At 34.4% G+C, this 18,309-nt stretch overlaps 1 protein-coding gene across 2 annotated transcripts in view; it reads right to left on the bottom strand.

Moving 5' to 3' along the window:
• The window catches only part of LOC150107499 (uncharacterized), a 181,935-nt gene that overhangs the window by 31,350 nt on the left and 132,276 nt on the right, over positions 1-18,309 (bottom strand). For both annotated transcript variants that reach the window (XM_090391919.1, XM_090391918.1), the window contains exons 29-34: positions 18,126-18,179; positions 11,169-11,222; positions 4,610-4,672; positions 4,388-4,459; positions 4,174-4,209; positions 3,925-4,011 (exon numbers count right to left, since the gene is read on the bottom strand). In XM_090391919.1, the coding sequence (XP_090248045.1) occupies positions 3,925-4,011; positions 4,174-4,209; positions 4,388-4,459; positions 4,610-4,672; positions 11,169-11,222; positions 18,126-18,179 (366 nt within the window). The remainder of the gene's footprint in view (positions 1-3,924; positions 4,012-4,173; positions 4,210-4,387; positions 4,460-4,609; positions 4,673-11,168; positions 11,223-18,125; positions 18,180-18,309) is intronic.

The raw sequence follows: 18,309 nt of genomic DNA, 5'->3' as shown, positions 1-18,309 counted from the left end.
TTCTAAAGGGCTAAATGTGGAGAAATCTAGCTTGTGTCAATGGCAGTCAACCCTTCAAATCCCTAGCAAAAGCTTCTGGCTTCAGCTTCTGTCAGTCTGTACTTCAACCTCTCTCTCTCTCTCTCCTAGCTGGTATTGTTGCAACATCACTTAAAGATAAAGCCGACCTCCTGGCATCCTTCTTCTCATCTAACTTCTGCATAGATAACCAAGAAAATCACTTCTTTGTTTGGAACGTCGCATCCCATCTCTCGTGGTCTTCTGGTAGAAAGACATCAGACACCTTATTTTAATTATATTAAAAGTGATTGTAGACACATCCCTTTTAATATAATTAAAAGTGATACAAGGATTGTCTACTACTGAAGAAATGCTCTCATCTCAGCGCTGACTAAAGTAATGGAGACGGTCATCAACAGTCAACTTCTACGCTAGCGGAAATGTCAGCTAATCAGTGACGATCGATATCGATTCTTCCAATCAAAACCTACACGAGTTTCCTCGCTAGCTCACTTCTAAACAGATGCTATAGAAAGGTTTGGAGAAACTTGTGCTGCTACACTTGACATTTCCAAAGAATATGATAGGGTTCGCCGTCAAGGGCTTCTGGATTGCCAATTTTCTCTAGGGTCATTGTGTGTGTGTGTGTGTGTGTGTGTGTGTGTGTGTGTGTGTGTGTGTGTGTGTGTGTGTGTGTGTGTGTGTGTGTGTGTGTGTGTGTGTGTGTGTGTGTGCGCGTGCGTGAGTGCTATGGTAAAAACTGTTCTCTTTTCATATTTTCCAATTAATGCTGCTGTTCTTTATGGCTCTGTTATTTCATCAACCCTCTTCCTAGTATACATAAATGATCTTGTGTCTACTCTTTAGTTTTGCTCATTAGGGCATTCATCTTGCACATACGACAAATCTTGCAGTACTTAAACCTCTCCAGCTTGAAGATCACCTGCAATATGTGCCCTGAACACTCGAACACCACCCCTCAATGAAGCAATAATAACCTAGTAAACTTCGATGCTTCCAAAACATAGTGTTGTCTTTTGTTTTGTTTTGTTTTTTTCAAAAAGGACCTTAGTTTTTCGCCTTACCTCTCATTATGCTCAACGTAACAGTCAAGACCAAATGCCTCTTCTGTATAATCACATTATCACATTACTTCTAAAGTATCTTCGGCTTCCAAAAAACTTGGCATGTTTTTTGTTCAATAGATTACTTTTCATCTGTTTGGTTACTTCATCATCATTAGTGGTCTAACAGTCATTTAAGGGCCCACAACGTTCTAAGTATCTTTGGATTTCGTAACCATAATTCTAGATAAAGTGATTAGTTCTATGATTGATGATATTCAGTCTGTATCTTCACTTCTGCCATGTAATGGCCTCTCATGTTGGGTAGGGTTGGGTAGGCTTGGGTAAGCCAGTCCATTTTGGAAATTGTATATATATTTGCATGAATGAATATGTGAAGTTGAAAGACAATGGCCAATATTCATATCCAAGGCAGGATTCGAACCTTTGGGCCGAAATGCAGCTAAGTTAATCATCCGGTCTACCACCGGGGGTTTGCTCTGTTCTTTTTAAGTATACTTTGTATGAGAATTGCTTGAGTTCTACTGGCCGGTTTACCCCGATTGCGGGATGAAAAACCAAATTTTCCGAGAGAAAAAATCCTGCTATCCAGTATGAGACCAGCTAATTGGCTTTCAGTTGAAAAGTCCGACACAGTCTTTTGACGCCCAAGACAGGATTAAAACCTAGTTCTCTCCGGCCGAAGGATATCGTTGAAACTGATGCTGCGAAAGCGCTCTCTCTCTCTCTCTCTCTCAGAATTGGGGTTGTATACCTAAACTCTTACAAAATTCTTAATGCTGTTCAGAATGGAAACTTAGAAGGAGAATCGGTTGTTTAACAACCCCGCTCTCACAGAATCGCTTTAGCCATTCATCTTATAGCGGTCAGTTTCCGCATTTTGTCTCTTCTTCGAATATTTTCATAAGGTGCTATTTAGCTATACCTTGGTTCAGCCTTTATAAGTATTTCTCCAATGACTACAACTTGCAGCTCTTCAAAAATAATATCAATAGATTACTTTACTCCTGACACTAGCCTTCAATCCGCATTTATATGCTACAGGTTTTGTGACCTCCTGTGTGTGGATGTAATAAAAAAAAAAAGAAAAGAAATTTTCCACTGTCTCGTCATGGTAATATTTAATTTCATAGGGAATGATTACCCTCCTACTGTACTATCTGAATAATTTTTTTGAATTATGCGTCAACAAGAAATTAATTGAACTATTTTTGTCTTAGTTTTAAAATCATAGAAATAATTTACTGCCTCTTTTAAATATAATTCCATTGTCAAATGGTAGTGGTGTTTTGAGGTGTGTGTGTGTGTGTGTGTGTGTGTGTGTGTGTGTGTGTGTGTGTGTGTGTGTGGTTGGGTGGGTGGGTGGGTGTGTTATTATATAATTTTTTATGTGTCTTCAGTTGACTCTGGGAATTTGATATTTTTATCTTATTTTATTAGCCTACTTCATAAAATTTTAATAGAAACTGTTATCCAACAAACTGCGAGCCATTATTCTTATTCTTATTATTTTACAGGCACCGAGTCCGTAGACTCATCGTGGGAGGTCCACTTCAAAAACACAATATTCTAGTCATGGTCCATTGGACGGGAAAAATCAATTTTATTTACTTTCAGTTAATTACCATTGTCAGCTATCGATGTCGTATAAAACTGAATAAAAATGTAAACTTTCAATAAAACATATCAAAACAGGAATTTGTAACTAGGATCAAACAGATGGAAGCTATGTTTTTCACCTGTAGAATTACAAAATGGAGCTTTTTACTGCGCATGTCGAGTTCTAGTTGTTTCTACAAGTACACAAAAAACTCTGCTATGTATTGTTTAAAGATAAAATGTAAGAAATATTACTTAGAAAATAACATATTTTCTGAAATTAATATAAACAGTAACATTAAAATACTTGCATATTTTACTACATTTATTATAATAAATGTAGTAAAATAAACAAAAGATCAGAGACATTTTTTAAGCACCTATGGAAACCCAAAAGATTGAATTTATGTCACGTAATTTCTTGATGTAAAGAAAGGTTTGGACATATTTTGTTCAAATATGTCTAAACCGTGTCTCTATGTTTCATACCACTTCTACATGCTTTGGGAGCGACATCTACAAAAGAGAAATTAATTGATAACAGTGTCAAAATTTAGTATTATTACTGACTAATTCATGATACGATATCCCCAAAATCTATTTTGACACTATTATGAAAAACTGACATGTCTGCAAAAAGGCTTACGTGATAAAATTTTTTTTTCTGCTGGATTCATCACCTCGGAATACATTAAACTCACCTTAATTCATTTATGTTACACAACAAATTACACTGGTTAATTTATTGATCAGTGTAATTCGCAGTTTTCCTTTTTTTCCCTCAATAATTTAATGTTTTTCCCAAACGAATCGTTAATGATAATCAAGGGCGTAAAAGTAGCTTAATGGGGACGAACAATCGAGTTCCACAATGTCCACCTAGTGGGTTTCGACTAAATACAACTTTTAAAAAATTAATGCAGTTTTGAGCGAAAATAGATAATTTAAGGGTTTAATGAACATTACTAATAGATTCTGAACAGGTTCGAAACATTAATACTCACTTCGTAGGAAAAAAAGACAGATGGAACAGACAACAATTTATTGCATGAAATTATCTTTTTTACTACCTAACAAGCTTTTTGACTGCTTAATTTAGATGATTTATAATGCAAAATTACACACTTACATGAACTGCAATCATTTTAATTTAACAACACTGTGTAATTATAGGACATTATCACTAATAAAATCGAAGTGCTCAAACTTTTACGAAATTAAATGTTACGTAAAATCTTACTTGAGGGCCTCGCAGTTCATAAAAATCTTCTCCACGAAATCCTACTCCTCGGAGTTCTTCTGGACCAACGGAAAGCCTTTCGTCACCCTGCAATAAGTTAAATGCATTTAAAATAAAAGCATATTCTCGTAAAAAGTTTGCAAAGAACGAATTATAAATTCCAAGTTAAATTCACATTCCAACACATGCGAGTTTCCAGTTTAACGATGAGTTTTAATGCCAGTCGATTTCAATTTGCGATATACTTACTTTTGGCCCAGGGGGGCCAGGAGGACCAGGCGGTCCCTATAAAAAAATAAATAGAAGAATAAATACATGATAATTATCATGAAAAACATGATAACATTTTATGTGAAAAAATTGAAATAAATATCAAGAAATATTTACTGATGTCTTGAGAATTAGTTCTGCGTCTACTAACTCGTTGCAAATTAAAGAAAATAAGGAGAGCATCGATACTCACGGGTGGCCCAGGTGGTCCAAGCATTCCTGGTATTCCTGGAGGTCCAGGTGGTCCTAATGCGCCGGAATTACCCTTTGTAAAATAAAACAAAAATACCTGCTATGAAATAATGCATTTCATATAGTAATGTTTACAGAAAGCTTGAATTAATACTAGGAAATAGTTTCATATAACGGATGTAAAGTCAAAAATAGCATATCAAGAACGACTATAACAACTTACAACAGGGCCTGGAAGACCTCTTGGTCCTTCTGGTCCTCTAGGACCTCTATCGCCTTGATCACCCTGAAAATATAAAAATATACATTCTCAATACGAAGCGCCAAACATAACATAAAATAGAATATGATGTAAATTGACCAAATGCCCCAAACTGATTTTCTCAATATATTAATCTGAATCTGTATTCAACATGACTATTGTCTTTTAGGTATGCTCTACTAGGTCATATTATCAATGCGGATATCCACGCGCTAAAAGTTCACTACTAACATAACGTATTGAGCCACATTTTTCAGGTATTCATTTAGGAGCAGAACAATAACTTGTCTTATAAAGCCCTTTACTGTTTTATTTATTCTTTGCATTAATTTTAATGTGTACTGCTCACGTGAAATACAACTATAATATTAATGTTCGTTTCTTCCTGCGTAATTTTTTCTTGTCCTTAGACGAATGTCATTATTACTCTGGATGTCATTACCACTCTTTGCTATAAGTTCAATTTAATGATGGTTGACGTCACCTTTACTAACCACCCACCCAGCCGCCTACACACAGAAGTGCGCGCGTGTCTTGTAAACATTTATATCAGTTTTATCATTACAGGTTTGAAGGACATTGCTTGTTTATGATTAAAACTGTGTCAGTAAATCCATCTACACGAGTTCAACATATCAGCAGCTAACTCGGCGAAGGTCAAAATGTAATAATTATTCGATATAGGTGTAGTAGTGTACACGATCACATTAATTGCGCTCAACAAAAAATAGCCGTCTTATTAAGATAATGAACATTTTTTAAATTATCAAACCATCTCTTAGACTTTAATTAGTTCCTTAAAAAATAAAATTACTGTGAAATAAGATACATGCATAATTAAAACTTTCCCTCTGAATATAGAACATCAAATTGAATGGATAATGAAGACTTTAGAAAAATGTGAATTCCAATGCGATGTTTAATATAGAAGACGAAGTAACGGGGGGGGGGGGTCCTTGAAAATTTCATACTTGACAACGCATTTTAGATGCAGGTTGGGAAAAACGGTTATAAAAGTTAAGAATGAACAAAGAAATAAAACGTTGTTGGTAAAATAAAATATTAATTGATACAAATTCGAAACAAGACGGAAGAGAAATCTAAAGTGAGAATAGTGAATTAACAGTGATTTTCGATCTTTTATAGCAGGATGTTTGAGTGGCATGTTCAGACATGTATTTTTGTTGTTATTGTTGTTGTTGTTTAATTTGCCTTTTCATTTGATTAAGCCGAATTTGATACTGGACACTCTAATGATATAAACAATATTGATTTCATTTCGATTCTGGTCGAAACAGCCGAGCTAGGAGACTAGCGCCATAAGTTTGTTAACTGAATGTGTTCTTCGGTTGGTTGCCTGTTTTGCTGGATGATAAGCAAGAGTTTCAGAAAGACGAAACCCCGCCACTTCCATTTGAGACCGGTTAACCTATCTTCATTTGAAAATTTCTTATAAACATTCTTCACGTCCTAGGTTGAACTTGAATCCAGGTCGTCATAATGCTTCTTAAAAACCGTGTTATTGTGACAAATATTTTATGTTATACGGATGATAATATGAAAAGTGTATAGTTGTTACCATATTTATGACTACTGTTTATCACTTCTGGCCTGCTTATTTTTTACGGCATACTTTTCTTTCTGTATGATTTGACAATCCAATAAACATTCAATTAAGAAAATGTATCGTGTTTTTCTTCAAATTCTATGGAAAAATTTTATTTAGTTGCTAAACTCGTTGATTCTCTGAATGCACTATCATTGACACGTAATAGGGGATACCAAAGGTAATAAGAGAGAAAAAAATACTGAACTATTGACAAGAATAATTCAACGAGCTGACTAATATTCTGATCAGGAGGATAAACTCTTATTGTTAAATACACTAGCCACCAAAATAATGAGAGGATCCCTTCAATTTCCCGAAAATTAGATGCATCTCCACACATTTTGAGGCCTATAAAGGAACAGAAAATGGTACGCTTGGACATAGTTTGGGCTGGGAAATTAAGCATTTATGCAATTAATCATTTAAGAAAGTAAGCATCGCAGCTCCACAGTTGGCACAAAGTACTAAAGAAATGGAAGTTATTATAGGTGACACTTAAAATCAAAACACACGACAGAATTAAAATACTGACAGCTGGCAATGCTACTTCAGGTTACAAGTCAATTTATAAAGACGTGGTCCGAAGAGGATGATATCGGAATATTGCAGCAGCGCTAGAACAGCATCCCATTCTGAAAATGAAAAATATCTGTGGGGTAAAATGGAACGCAGATTTAGGCACAGTCAGCGCAGGCTTTTTCATTACTGGACGTTACTGATGTTTTAAAGGAGTGGAGCATAGCGCACAGGACTCAACGTTCTGCTAGAAATTAAAGCAGTTACTACGACAACAAAGGCTGAAAACTATTAATGATTTTTGTAAAGTAAAACATCTTTTGTTTAGATAAGTGTATCTTGTTTTTCCCAATAATTTTGATTTTGTTTTAGAAGCTAATTAAAGACCAAGGTGTGGTTTGAAATTAAAAGACAAACTTTTTTCATAAGCTAGTTTGTATTAAACGTTATGAAATAGGAAAGTTCATTATCTCCCAAGTCCCTTGCGATATTTTGATACTTGTTATTGCAGGACACATATTCACGAATACAGATAATTTGCAAATGAATGTTAGAACTACTTAAATATCGTAACTGTACAACAAATGTTAGCTAGTGGATGGAGCTAGAATTAGAATACGGTCATCCCTCGACTTACGTCCGTTCGAGTTACGTCCTTGATCCCATAATGCAATAAATAACATTTTCGACTATACTTTCGAACAAGACGTAAGCGAGCGTAAAGTAAAAAGGATTTTATTTAGCAACAATGCAGTGGCAACAGCGCATTCAGCGGCAACCTCCCTCAGCAGTTGGCACTTGGCTTCAACAGTTCCTGTGTTGATTTTGTGTTTGAAAAATTATGTTATTTGTGTATTTATCGATAAATATTTCACGATATTTTGCGCAACAATGGCCCCTACACACCCAATCCAAAAAAACCTAGTGAAGAATCACAGAAAAGGAGGCGAGCAATTGATCTTGAAACGAAGTTGCAAGTTCAACGATAGTGACGAAGCGACGATAAGGTCCCATCAGTGATTGGAAAAGCTACTTCCATCATGCATAGAGGATCTAAACCAAAAGCGCATACCTCTTAGCACGATGACCATAACCGCTAAGGCACTAAGTCTCTTCAACATGTTGAAGGAGAAAGTAGGCCCCAATTATGACTACGAATTCAACGCTTCTTCCGGTTGGTTCATGAGATTCAAGGCAGAGTTTTGCACTACATAATGTGAAAATATATGGTGAATCTGCAAGTTCCGATGAGAAGGCTGCCAAGTTTGTGGAGAAATTGGATAAAATTATTACAGAGGAAAATCATTTGCCACAGCAAATATTCAATATGGATCAAACCTCCTTGTTTCGGAAAAAAATGCCCGAGCGGACATTCATCTACAAAAAGCTAAAATCTATGCCTGGTTTCAAAGCTCTTAAAGACCATCTTGCGATTCTGTTAGGTGGTAATGCGGCTGGATATAAACTGAAACCATTTGTGATATGGCACAGTGAGAATCCACAAGCCTTCAAAAGGAAGCATATTCTTTCAGTTCATTAGCAGAGATATAAGAAGTCGTGAATGACACTCAAAAATTGTTTGCGGATGCCTGTTATCAACTGTTATGCCAGTGAAATGGAAAGCTATTGTGTTAAAAAAATGTAGAATTTATAATTTTATTAATTCTAGATAATGCTTCAGGTCATCCGTCTTATATCGATTATCTTCACCAAGTTCAAGTTCATGTTTTTCTCTCCAAACACTACTTCATTAATTCAACCGATGGATCAGGGATTTCTAGGCAGTATTTAAGGTTTATTATCTACGGAGAACTTTTTTTACAGGCCATTTCTACTAATGAAGGAAACGACCAGACTCTCATGCAATTCTGGAAAACATTCAATATTTATCATGTTATTAAAAATATTGTAGTTTGGGACGAAGTGATCTCTCAACGTATGAGTGGCATATGGAAAAAGACATTAAAAAGGTTTGTGCACGATTTTGGAAGTTTTGAAAAAAAAATGAAGACCTTTATTAAATTGAATGAAGAAATAGTGGGCCCAGCAAACAACCTGAATCTTGAAGTGAATGATGACGACATAGTTCAACTCATAGGAAGTGCCCCCTGAAGAGTTGACCAACGAAGAATTGGTCGAACTGGAGGAACAACGTGTTGCAGAAGAGGAAGAACGAGAAAAGGAAGAGGAAAAAGAGAAACAAGGAGAGGTGGTCAAACAATTCACAGTGAAGGGTCCTGCAGAAATGTTCTCTGCAGTTAGCGATGTCCTCAAAATAGCTGAAGACATGGACCCCAATGTTGAACGCTACTTAATAATAGAAAGGAAAGCACATGATGCGTTTGCTTGCTATAAACAAATTTATGGTGAAAAGAAGAAGAGGAACAAGCAAAGCACATTGGACATTTTCATCATAAAAACAAAGGTTACATCAGAAGAGCCACAGCCTGATCATTCACACAGGAAAGGTAATGAATATGTGATTATGGAGGAAGATTTGGGTGATTATTCTCCTGTTTTATAGTGGCAGTAACGCACAGTACAGTTTTATAATAAGGTTTAAAAATTAAAATGACAGTATGCTTATTACGGTTAAGTCCATAACCTCTATAACTCTATCGATTGAATGTATCGACTTATGTCCTGCCTGATGGAACGAAACCCCGACGTAAGTCGCGGGATGACTGTACAGATAATCAGAGAATGGAGATTGGAATAATAACCATTTTAATGCAGATAGTTAAAACAATAAAACATGAGGTTTTTTATTTTTATTTTTTAATTTTTTAATTTTTTAAAAGTTAAGCTCCATGCGCCCAAGTTAATCCGACTGTTCAATTGTATCATTAGGAATCAACGCATTTTTTTTTTTTAGTAAACCAGCATACATACCGCCTGTTTCCATGGTCACCTAACTCTTATGTGCTGTAAGTGAGACTGAACATAAAAAAAAAAAAAAAAAAACAGAAACCGTTTAAATACATTTTGTAATGTTTTAAAATAAAGTACTTGGAATTTTATTGCAAAATTGAACCAGATCTCGAAGATCCAGTGTCACCACTGGTGGGAGCATTTTTCATTATATTACTGCCGAGCTTAACTCGACTCTGAAAGTGAAGCTCAAAAGAATTTGTATTACCTTAGGCACGCCTGTCTAAATGTTAATCGCAGTTATTTTAAGCTCTGTAGTTTCTGAATTCAAGAGCTATCATACAGTTACTTGATTAAGATCTGGATGGGAACTAATTAAAAATGCACGCAATCTAACGTGATTTCAACAAACCTATTCTAAGGAGGCTGAATGACTTAAACTTTTGACTTTTAAAATCAAAGGTTGATCTGGTGTTTATGCTAACTCAGGATTTATGGCTGATTTATTGCTCTTAATTATCGATGAATGATTAGAGAGGGGGCTGATAAAATAAAATAACTTATACGCTAATATATTTGCACATAAAGAACTCATTGAAAAACATGCTGTCACACAGAAGATATTTAGATATTCATAATTTAAGACAACGAAGCTTTTTTCTCGTTTTTTGCTATCTATAGCTATTTTCTAAACTACGCAGTGGAATATGTAGTAACGTCCACTTTCTCTTTTTTTTTTGGGGGGGGGGATATCGCAATTTTTTGATATTTGTGGGTGGCATAATATATTATTGAATACTCCTTACCATACTCTCAGCTTGTGCTGCAGTTCTAAGTAAAGTTCAAGTAGGGTCAGAAGTAGGTCAAGTATGAAATTTTGTTTTCGTACTATTTTATTTGTTTTTAAAAAGGCAAAAGATTCTTAACCAAACTATTTACCCTTGTATGTAATAAAGTAGTTTCGTCTGTTGGTAATTAATGTAAATGACATAATATAGCAATGACGTTACTTCGTCAAGGACGAAATAGATGATCTGTTCATAGTTGTAAGATGGTCGCCAGTACTTCGAGCATGATGCGTTTGAATCCATCTTGCCTACACGTTTTTATTTATTTATTTATTTTTTGAAATTCGAAGGGACGAAACAAATAAACAAAAGGGTGATCTTTAAGTGCAATGGCCATACCGAAGACTAATTATATAGCAAAGTATTGATATACATAAAATGTGAACATTTTAAAGTCTCTGTATTGTACTACTGCTGCATTCGTAGCATTAATGCATTTGTTTTCACAACATATAATTAAAAAAAAAAAAAAACGAGAAACGTGGCATTTAAGAAAGTTTCTTGCAAGTCCTTTAAACAAAAATGTTATTCTTTTTTTTTTTTCTAAACTTAAATATACTATTTTTTCTTTTAATCAAAATAACTGAACCATGAAAACACAGAGAATGAAATCTATCGTGGATTATGTAGTAAATCTTTATACTTTCTTTTTTATATGAGCTGAAATAAGACACACCTTAGGGCCATGCTTTCCAAAGGGTCCCATTAAACCTGGAGGTCCTGGTTGACCCTGAAAATAAATAACAAGAAATTAAATTCTTCGAATGCTGTGATTACATTAATATATTTAATTTTCAATATTTTCGGAGAATTCCACAATAGCAGCGAATCCACTTATGATTCACATATATTTCTACATTTTGGAAGGTTGGTAGAGGACTTTTAAGGCATTGATACTGGAACTTAATGCATCGTTTTAAATTTACGTTTTTAAATAAAAATTTATTTAAATTTAAATTTTTACATTTTAAAATTTAATTTCCCTTTCAAATTTTACATCTGATTTCAATTCAAAATTTTACATTTAAATTCAATTTAAATTAAAATTAAAACTGCTATACCGACAGAAACGGTATTTCAGAGACTAGCGCAGGTACAACTTCTCAGTTGCGGTTACAAACAAACCGCTAGGTGGTACTACAACCCTAAAACTAGCTTCAGATCATTTTTAAGAAACGCAACCGACTATCTTACCTTCGAATATTGTAGCTTGATCAATGTCAATGTGTCATATGTCACATCGGCAGCGAAAATTCTTCTGACCGCAGAGAAAATTGTGTGTTACAGTATTTGGAAAGTAGTTTAAAGTATCGATTTTCAAAATACCATGTACATCAAAACCGTAAGACACAGTTCAAAGGAATTTTGTATATATCATACAGGCCAATTTATCAAGTTCCTGCGGAGTTTATAATTTCTATCTAATTTTATGTGGTCATTAGCAACTTTATAAATATGAATAAACTCCAGTCCTTCCCCATCCAAAAATGATAATTTTTTCAGTAATGCTTTTTAGATTAAGATATATTTTTTCCGAGTTCATTTTCATTTGGATCACTTGCGCGTGTAATAGAATCCACGTGTGCTGTTTCTATGCATGGAAACAGCACAAATGAAACTTTTTTTTTTTTTTTTCTATGAAAATGTTTGCTTTTGCACTGTAGGTCAGATAATGAATAACCGGAATTAATCGCCTTATTCTCAAAACAATTCGTAAAGGAAGGCGATTTTTTTTTTTTTTTTTTTTTGCAATGACTACATTTTATTTTCAACTTTTCTTTACGTGTTAGGTTCGATGACCTCTCATCGCCAAGCGACTTGCTTTCGTGGAAACCTAATTAATGCTATAACAAGGAGATTAATCCTATCTGTTTACTATGTGTGCCAACCAACTGCATGTATTCTACGGCCGGTTTGTCTTGTCTTGTCTTGTGGGATGATAAACGATTTCCTGAAGGAAATGTTTTTTCTCTGTCATCTCAAAACAAAGTAATTTTGTTTATTTTCACATGCCTTATTTGTCGTTCATGAGTTAAATTCAAATCATAATTAAATCATAAATGTTATTTCTGCAGTCTGATTATTAAGATTGAATAGAAATCACAAGAGCAAACGAATACGAAAGTGGTTATAGCTATACTGAAATAGAGAACTTGCAAGCAGAGGCGTAGCTAGGGAGGGCGGTCTGCCCCTGGCGGCACTTTGAATCATTTTGAACAGTTAATTCTAAAATACAGTCTCGAGAACTCATTTCCAAAGATTGTAATACTATTGCGAATTTTCCTGACAATTGCTGTAAGTGTTGCCAGTTGTGAGAGGAGTTTTTCTAAATAAAATGGATTAAGAATTACCTACATTACTACGAAATAGACTTCGCCAATGTCATCGACGATTTTGCTAACAGAAAAGCAACAAAAATAACATTTTAGAATGTTGGAATTAAAGTTTTACTTCAAAAATAAACATAGTGTTTTAATTTATTTCCTTATACGTCGTTTTGACTTTTTGTAGTATTTTTGGTGTGTATTGAGAGGGGCGACAAACTCAGGGATCGCCCTGGGCGGCAAAGGCTCTAGCTACACTGCTTGCAAGTCATTACAGAATAAGCCTATTGTGTTCATTATTCTTATTCTGCAATAACCATGTGTAGAGAAGAAGAAAAATCAGCAACTAGAGTATTTTAAAATATTCCTACAGGCATCTTTGTTATAAAAAGTCGTTACCTGATATTTGTTATTTGCCTTTTTCTTTCAGTTTTTTTTTTTTTTTTTGAAAGGAATCATCAGAAAAAAAACGGACTCAAATTTCTTATAGGAAAACCATTATACTAAAAGGAATTACCGGAATGCAAATAGGCAACTGGGTTGATAAGAAGCTGGCACAAAAATAAGTTCCTTCATGAATCTTAGAAAAGAATTTTGTAACTGCTTAGAGGCAATGACAAAAGAAAACAAATGATCTATTCAGTCTCTCTCTCTCTAGACAGTTCTATTTCATGATTTTTTTTTTTTTTTTTTTTTGCTTACTCATCAGTAGACGTCTAGCAGATATTCAGTACAGTCTAGTTACCAGTAAACTTGTTTTCCAGACGAAACATTCAAACGGCCCAGAGGAGTATTAGGTGGCAATACGATATTCACAAAAGGGATTTGACCTCATATCAGACTCCAGAGACAGAGAGAGATAAGATTAATACGAGGTGTATTGTTCTCATAACATGAAAGGCTTCTCTCGTGTACTTCCGGTATTCTCCGGAAAAAAAAAAGTACGTAGAACAGGAGTGTCAGAAGAATGGAGTTCTCTTGTTACTGAGCATGATGTCCCTTTCTTTGTTTTCACTTAAAATGTCAGTTGTGGGTTAGTACACGCTGGTTGTTACAAACATCTGTTGTTGTTATTGTTTTTTTTAATTATTTTTTTTTATAGGATCTGATTTGAAAATTCAGTTTTCTTCTTTCTGCATCAGTTGCTTAAATAAGTTAGGAAAAGCTCACTTGGACTTTTATTATTATTATTATTATTAGGCTTTAAAACTGTTTTTTAATTAGCATTCTTTTGTCTTAATTGCATAAAGTATGAGTCAAATATCCAAATGATAAATCATTTATATGTTTTTAAACGATCTATTTAATTTTTAATGATAACACATTTTCTGGTTAATGTTTTCTTTCCTTTAATCACCTGCACTTAGAGCGGTTGTGAAGTTCTAGTATGTGTATTTTGTTATTATTATTACTATTTTTCCCTCTAGAAATCAGAGGAAGACAGATTTCATAACCAAACGAAATATCCTTCTCTGCGTAGATCTTTATAAAGTTTTGAACACTCTATTCTATGATACGAAAATATAATGAAAACTTTAATAAAGTATTAATGGTTCAAGTTTAAATTTTGGGTATTCTATGTCTTTGACAACATAAGTATTCTTTCGTTCAGATTTGCATATGATCCTGAAGTTGTCTCCCTAAGTATTTATACGCTGTAATATCAAAAAGCAATGCAAAATTTTTTATGGAAATCGAATCAGTGGTTTTGAATGCTTCAGTACAAAAGTAGAACATGGGTTGACTGGTGTGCAGTCTCCAATAATAATGGTGGAGTAAATCCAAGAGTAAACACTTAGATGAGTGTCCAAAACTAAGATTGATTAGAACAATGACAACACACACACACACACACACACACTGGTAAAACTTAATAGAATGACGTCATTTGAACACAACAATAACGAGAGAGAGAGAGAGAGAGAGAGAGATTTCACACGGCACTGCATAGATTCGGATGAAAAGGAACCGTGCACTAGCTTTCAGAGCTTGTCAACTATAGCAATTAAACCAGATATACTCAGTATGGCGGAATAGAATGTCGTCAGCTAGGTCGACTTCGTGTACCCCAGAGCGAGTCTTGGTATCTGTCTCAACAGAACATGACATTTTCTATGTTCTTTCGAAATATCGCAGCCGATTGCTTCATGTACACGAGTCCATTAGTTACTATTCCACCAATGACAGTCGCAAGAGTTTTCTGATGAATCTCATGATAGGGTCAGGACTTTCTGTGGATGGGAAGATGAAATAAATGAAACTTTTATCTGTATGACGATGATGTCGATAGCTTTTCCTGAATAAATATGAAAATATAATAATTCCGTTGTCTTAAAGAACTAGTAAAGAGATAATAAAAGAGAACAAGAAGGTAGGTGACGAACTGAATGAAATGACGATATTTTTCATTGAGAGAGAGTAGAACATCCTCTAGAATCCTCTATGAATTAGTGTTCTCTTTTAGAGGAGATCATTGATGGCGATAATTTCGCCACTGTCTGTTAGAAGACGAAGTGCTCGCGGATACATGGACCCACGCCATACATGTATTTACAGATCCTTTGAAGTTTAATATATTAAAACCAATGATTTTTTTTTTAATTTGTGTCAGAATGAAAGTCCGGTAAACTCGCCCAAATTCATCATATCCTAGGGTTTCTGCTTATTAATGTGCATTATTTTTCCATTTCTTATTCATTCAGTTCATCACCTACCTTCTTGTTCTCTTTTCATTATCTCTTTACAAGTTCTTTAAGACAACGGAATTAATATACTTTCCATATTTGTTCAGGAAAAGCTGTCGAAATCAAATGTAAGTGAGAAAGGTTCTGAAAACGTGTAGCCAGTTTATTAGATGTTGTCACCAAATCTTTTGTTCCGAAAGAAATGCAGCTCTAAATGCAACATGCTGAAAACTAATTGTAATTGGCTGGAATGGAAAGAGACAATTAGGATACATCAAGATTAATTTAAGTTCGAAACAATGAAACTGTGTAGAGCCTGTGTAGCTCAGCGGATGTGGTTTCGAGTCTAGTCGGCGACTAGAGGAAATTTTTCTAAGCCTTTTTTCGACCGGTTCCCGAGTTAGTCGATCTCTGGCACGGGCAAGCAGGTTTTTCCTCCCGGAAACTCGGGTTTTTCGTCCTGTAAACTCAAGAAAATCGACCGTAGAACCCACATTATTTTCAGACATTAAAAAAAAATATATTGTGTTAGGGTTAGGGACCACGAGATGGCGGCACATTTTTGAGCCGTCTCTCTTCACTGCGTACCGCTTAATTAGTGATAGCCTTGGGCCATCTGTCTCTGATTGGGTACCAGTGGAGATTGAACTGCCCACTCAGTCTCCAAAAGTTAGATAGGGCTAAATGGCCTCGCCTACTCTCGTATACGGGAATAAAAAGGCGTTAGCTGATTTTTTTTTTTTTTTTTTTTTAAACAATGAAACTATTGTACAGTTGCACGCCGATTTTCATACCAAGCCACATTTTAGCAACACTACTCCATAAAAGCATCTTCGAAGCAGTGTTCTGTTAGTAGTTTGTAATGTAACACTAATCTTATCGTCCTTTATAAAATTAATGATTTCAAAGTCATAGCCTGCATTTGTATTTCCCATTCTGTTTCGCTTCTTGAAGGTAATTTTTAAAATCATGCTTAGTGAAATTTTTAATCAAGCGTGTATCGATTTCCTTCTTTCCCCTTTAGTATTGATATCATTTTAGTTTTATACAAAGTACCAAATTATTTTAATTTACTTTGTTTAAAATAATAATTGAATGAAACAAAATTTTTCAACCTCCCCACTACCTTATTCTATTTCATCTTAGATACATTTAATTGGCAATTTAAGCGAAGACCACGATAGGTTGATGTCACTGGAAGAAGGGAAAAAAACATAATTTTTGAAGTGAGAAACTTTGAAATCTTCTCCTAAGACTGGGTTGCAAAAATAATAGAAAAAAGTTCCTATAACCTAGATTGAGAGGTGATGATAAACGTGCTGTAGAATAAACGAGCTTCTCATCACTGTACTCCCAAATAATGATCTTCACGCTCAAAACGCACGAATGGTTGCAGAAATTTCTAAACCAGTGTACGAATAAAAGCAACTTACCGATAGTTACTACTTAGAATCTTTAATGTGGTAAAATAACAGTTAATTCATGTTTCTTTCAGTTATTTCAATCGTTTGGTATAAAAGTGATTAATATGAATAAGCTGTTACATATAATGTGGAACTATGTATAGTTTTAGTCCATGATTTTAATTGAGTTGTGTAGAACAAATTCCATCAAAATCCATAAACGCATCATATCAATTATGATGCATTGTGATGACCTGAATGAAGACGTATTTTTTATTCAGATTCGCAAATCTGAATACAGAACAGCGGACACTTAAAAAAACTAATTTTTGTAATTTGTTTTGAAGTCATTCGTGACTTATGCTACTCCATCTGTCGGAAGGAAAAAAGAATAACAAAGAAAAACTGAAAGTATACGTAAACAGTATGCACGTATTATCGGTGTGTTTAGTCGATGTTACTTATAAAAGGATATCTTGTATAATCAAACGTCATTTTAATTTTGCTTATTATTTAAAAAAAATGTTTAATATCAGTTATTTTCGAAATACATTATTGCCTTGCTCAGTCGTTACCACCGACAGACTAAGGCCTTTAGATTACAAGTTTAATTTAAGAGCATTTTGAATGTTTCTATTATTATTATTATTATAATAAAATCTCTATGAAGTCTTTTGATTCTATGGAGGTTTAATAATAATAATAATAATAACAGCGGGAGGTCCCACTGTTACACACACTGTTTATCACACCGCGCCTTAAATATGTTCACTTTCTCTGCGCTCACCAGACTCTCAGGCAATGCATTCCAATCACCCACCACTCTTAATGCAAAAAAAATCTACTCCTCACTCCCCTTGCTCACATTCTCCTTATACAGCTTCAAGGGATGGCCTCTTGTTCTCTCCCTATCTTTGCCTATTCTATGCAAATCTTTCCCACATTAATCTGGTAATAATCCATTAATAGCTTATATGTCTCGATCATATTTCTGCCAATTGCATTTTCTCAATCTGTCTTCATACTCAACATTCATGATAGCCATTAAAATTATTCGAAATGATTCCTTTCGTTTTTTACTTGAATCTCATCATATAAATGTAGATACGAATGTGCTTCAAATGTTTTACGCATATTCCAAATATTTCTAAAAATGATGGATAAATTATTCGATTCAAATTATTATACTTTCTTGCAATATTTATAATTAGAAAAAACTCACAATTAATCCATCAGGTCCACGAGGTCCTACATCACCTTTTGAGCCTTTTGGTCCCTGAAAAAAAAATTAAATAATTATTTTATCATAAATGTAAACAATACACATATAAAATGGCCAATACGTTTTTTGAACAAATAATTAAAAATAATTTCAGGTATTTAAAAATAGCAACCAATTTTTACTC

This window comes from Typopeltis vanoorti, chromosome 4 (assembly GCF_054136105.1).
Source record: "Typopeltis vanoorti isolate ZY-2024b chromosome 4, IOZ_Tvanoo_1.0, whole genome shotgun sequence".
Classification (NCBI taxonomy): Eukaryota; Metazoa; Arthropoda; class Arachnida; order Uropygi; family Thelyphonidae; genus Typopeltis; species Typopeltis vanoorti.
This window is presented reverse-complemented; position numbering and strand designations above follow the sequence as displayed.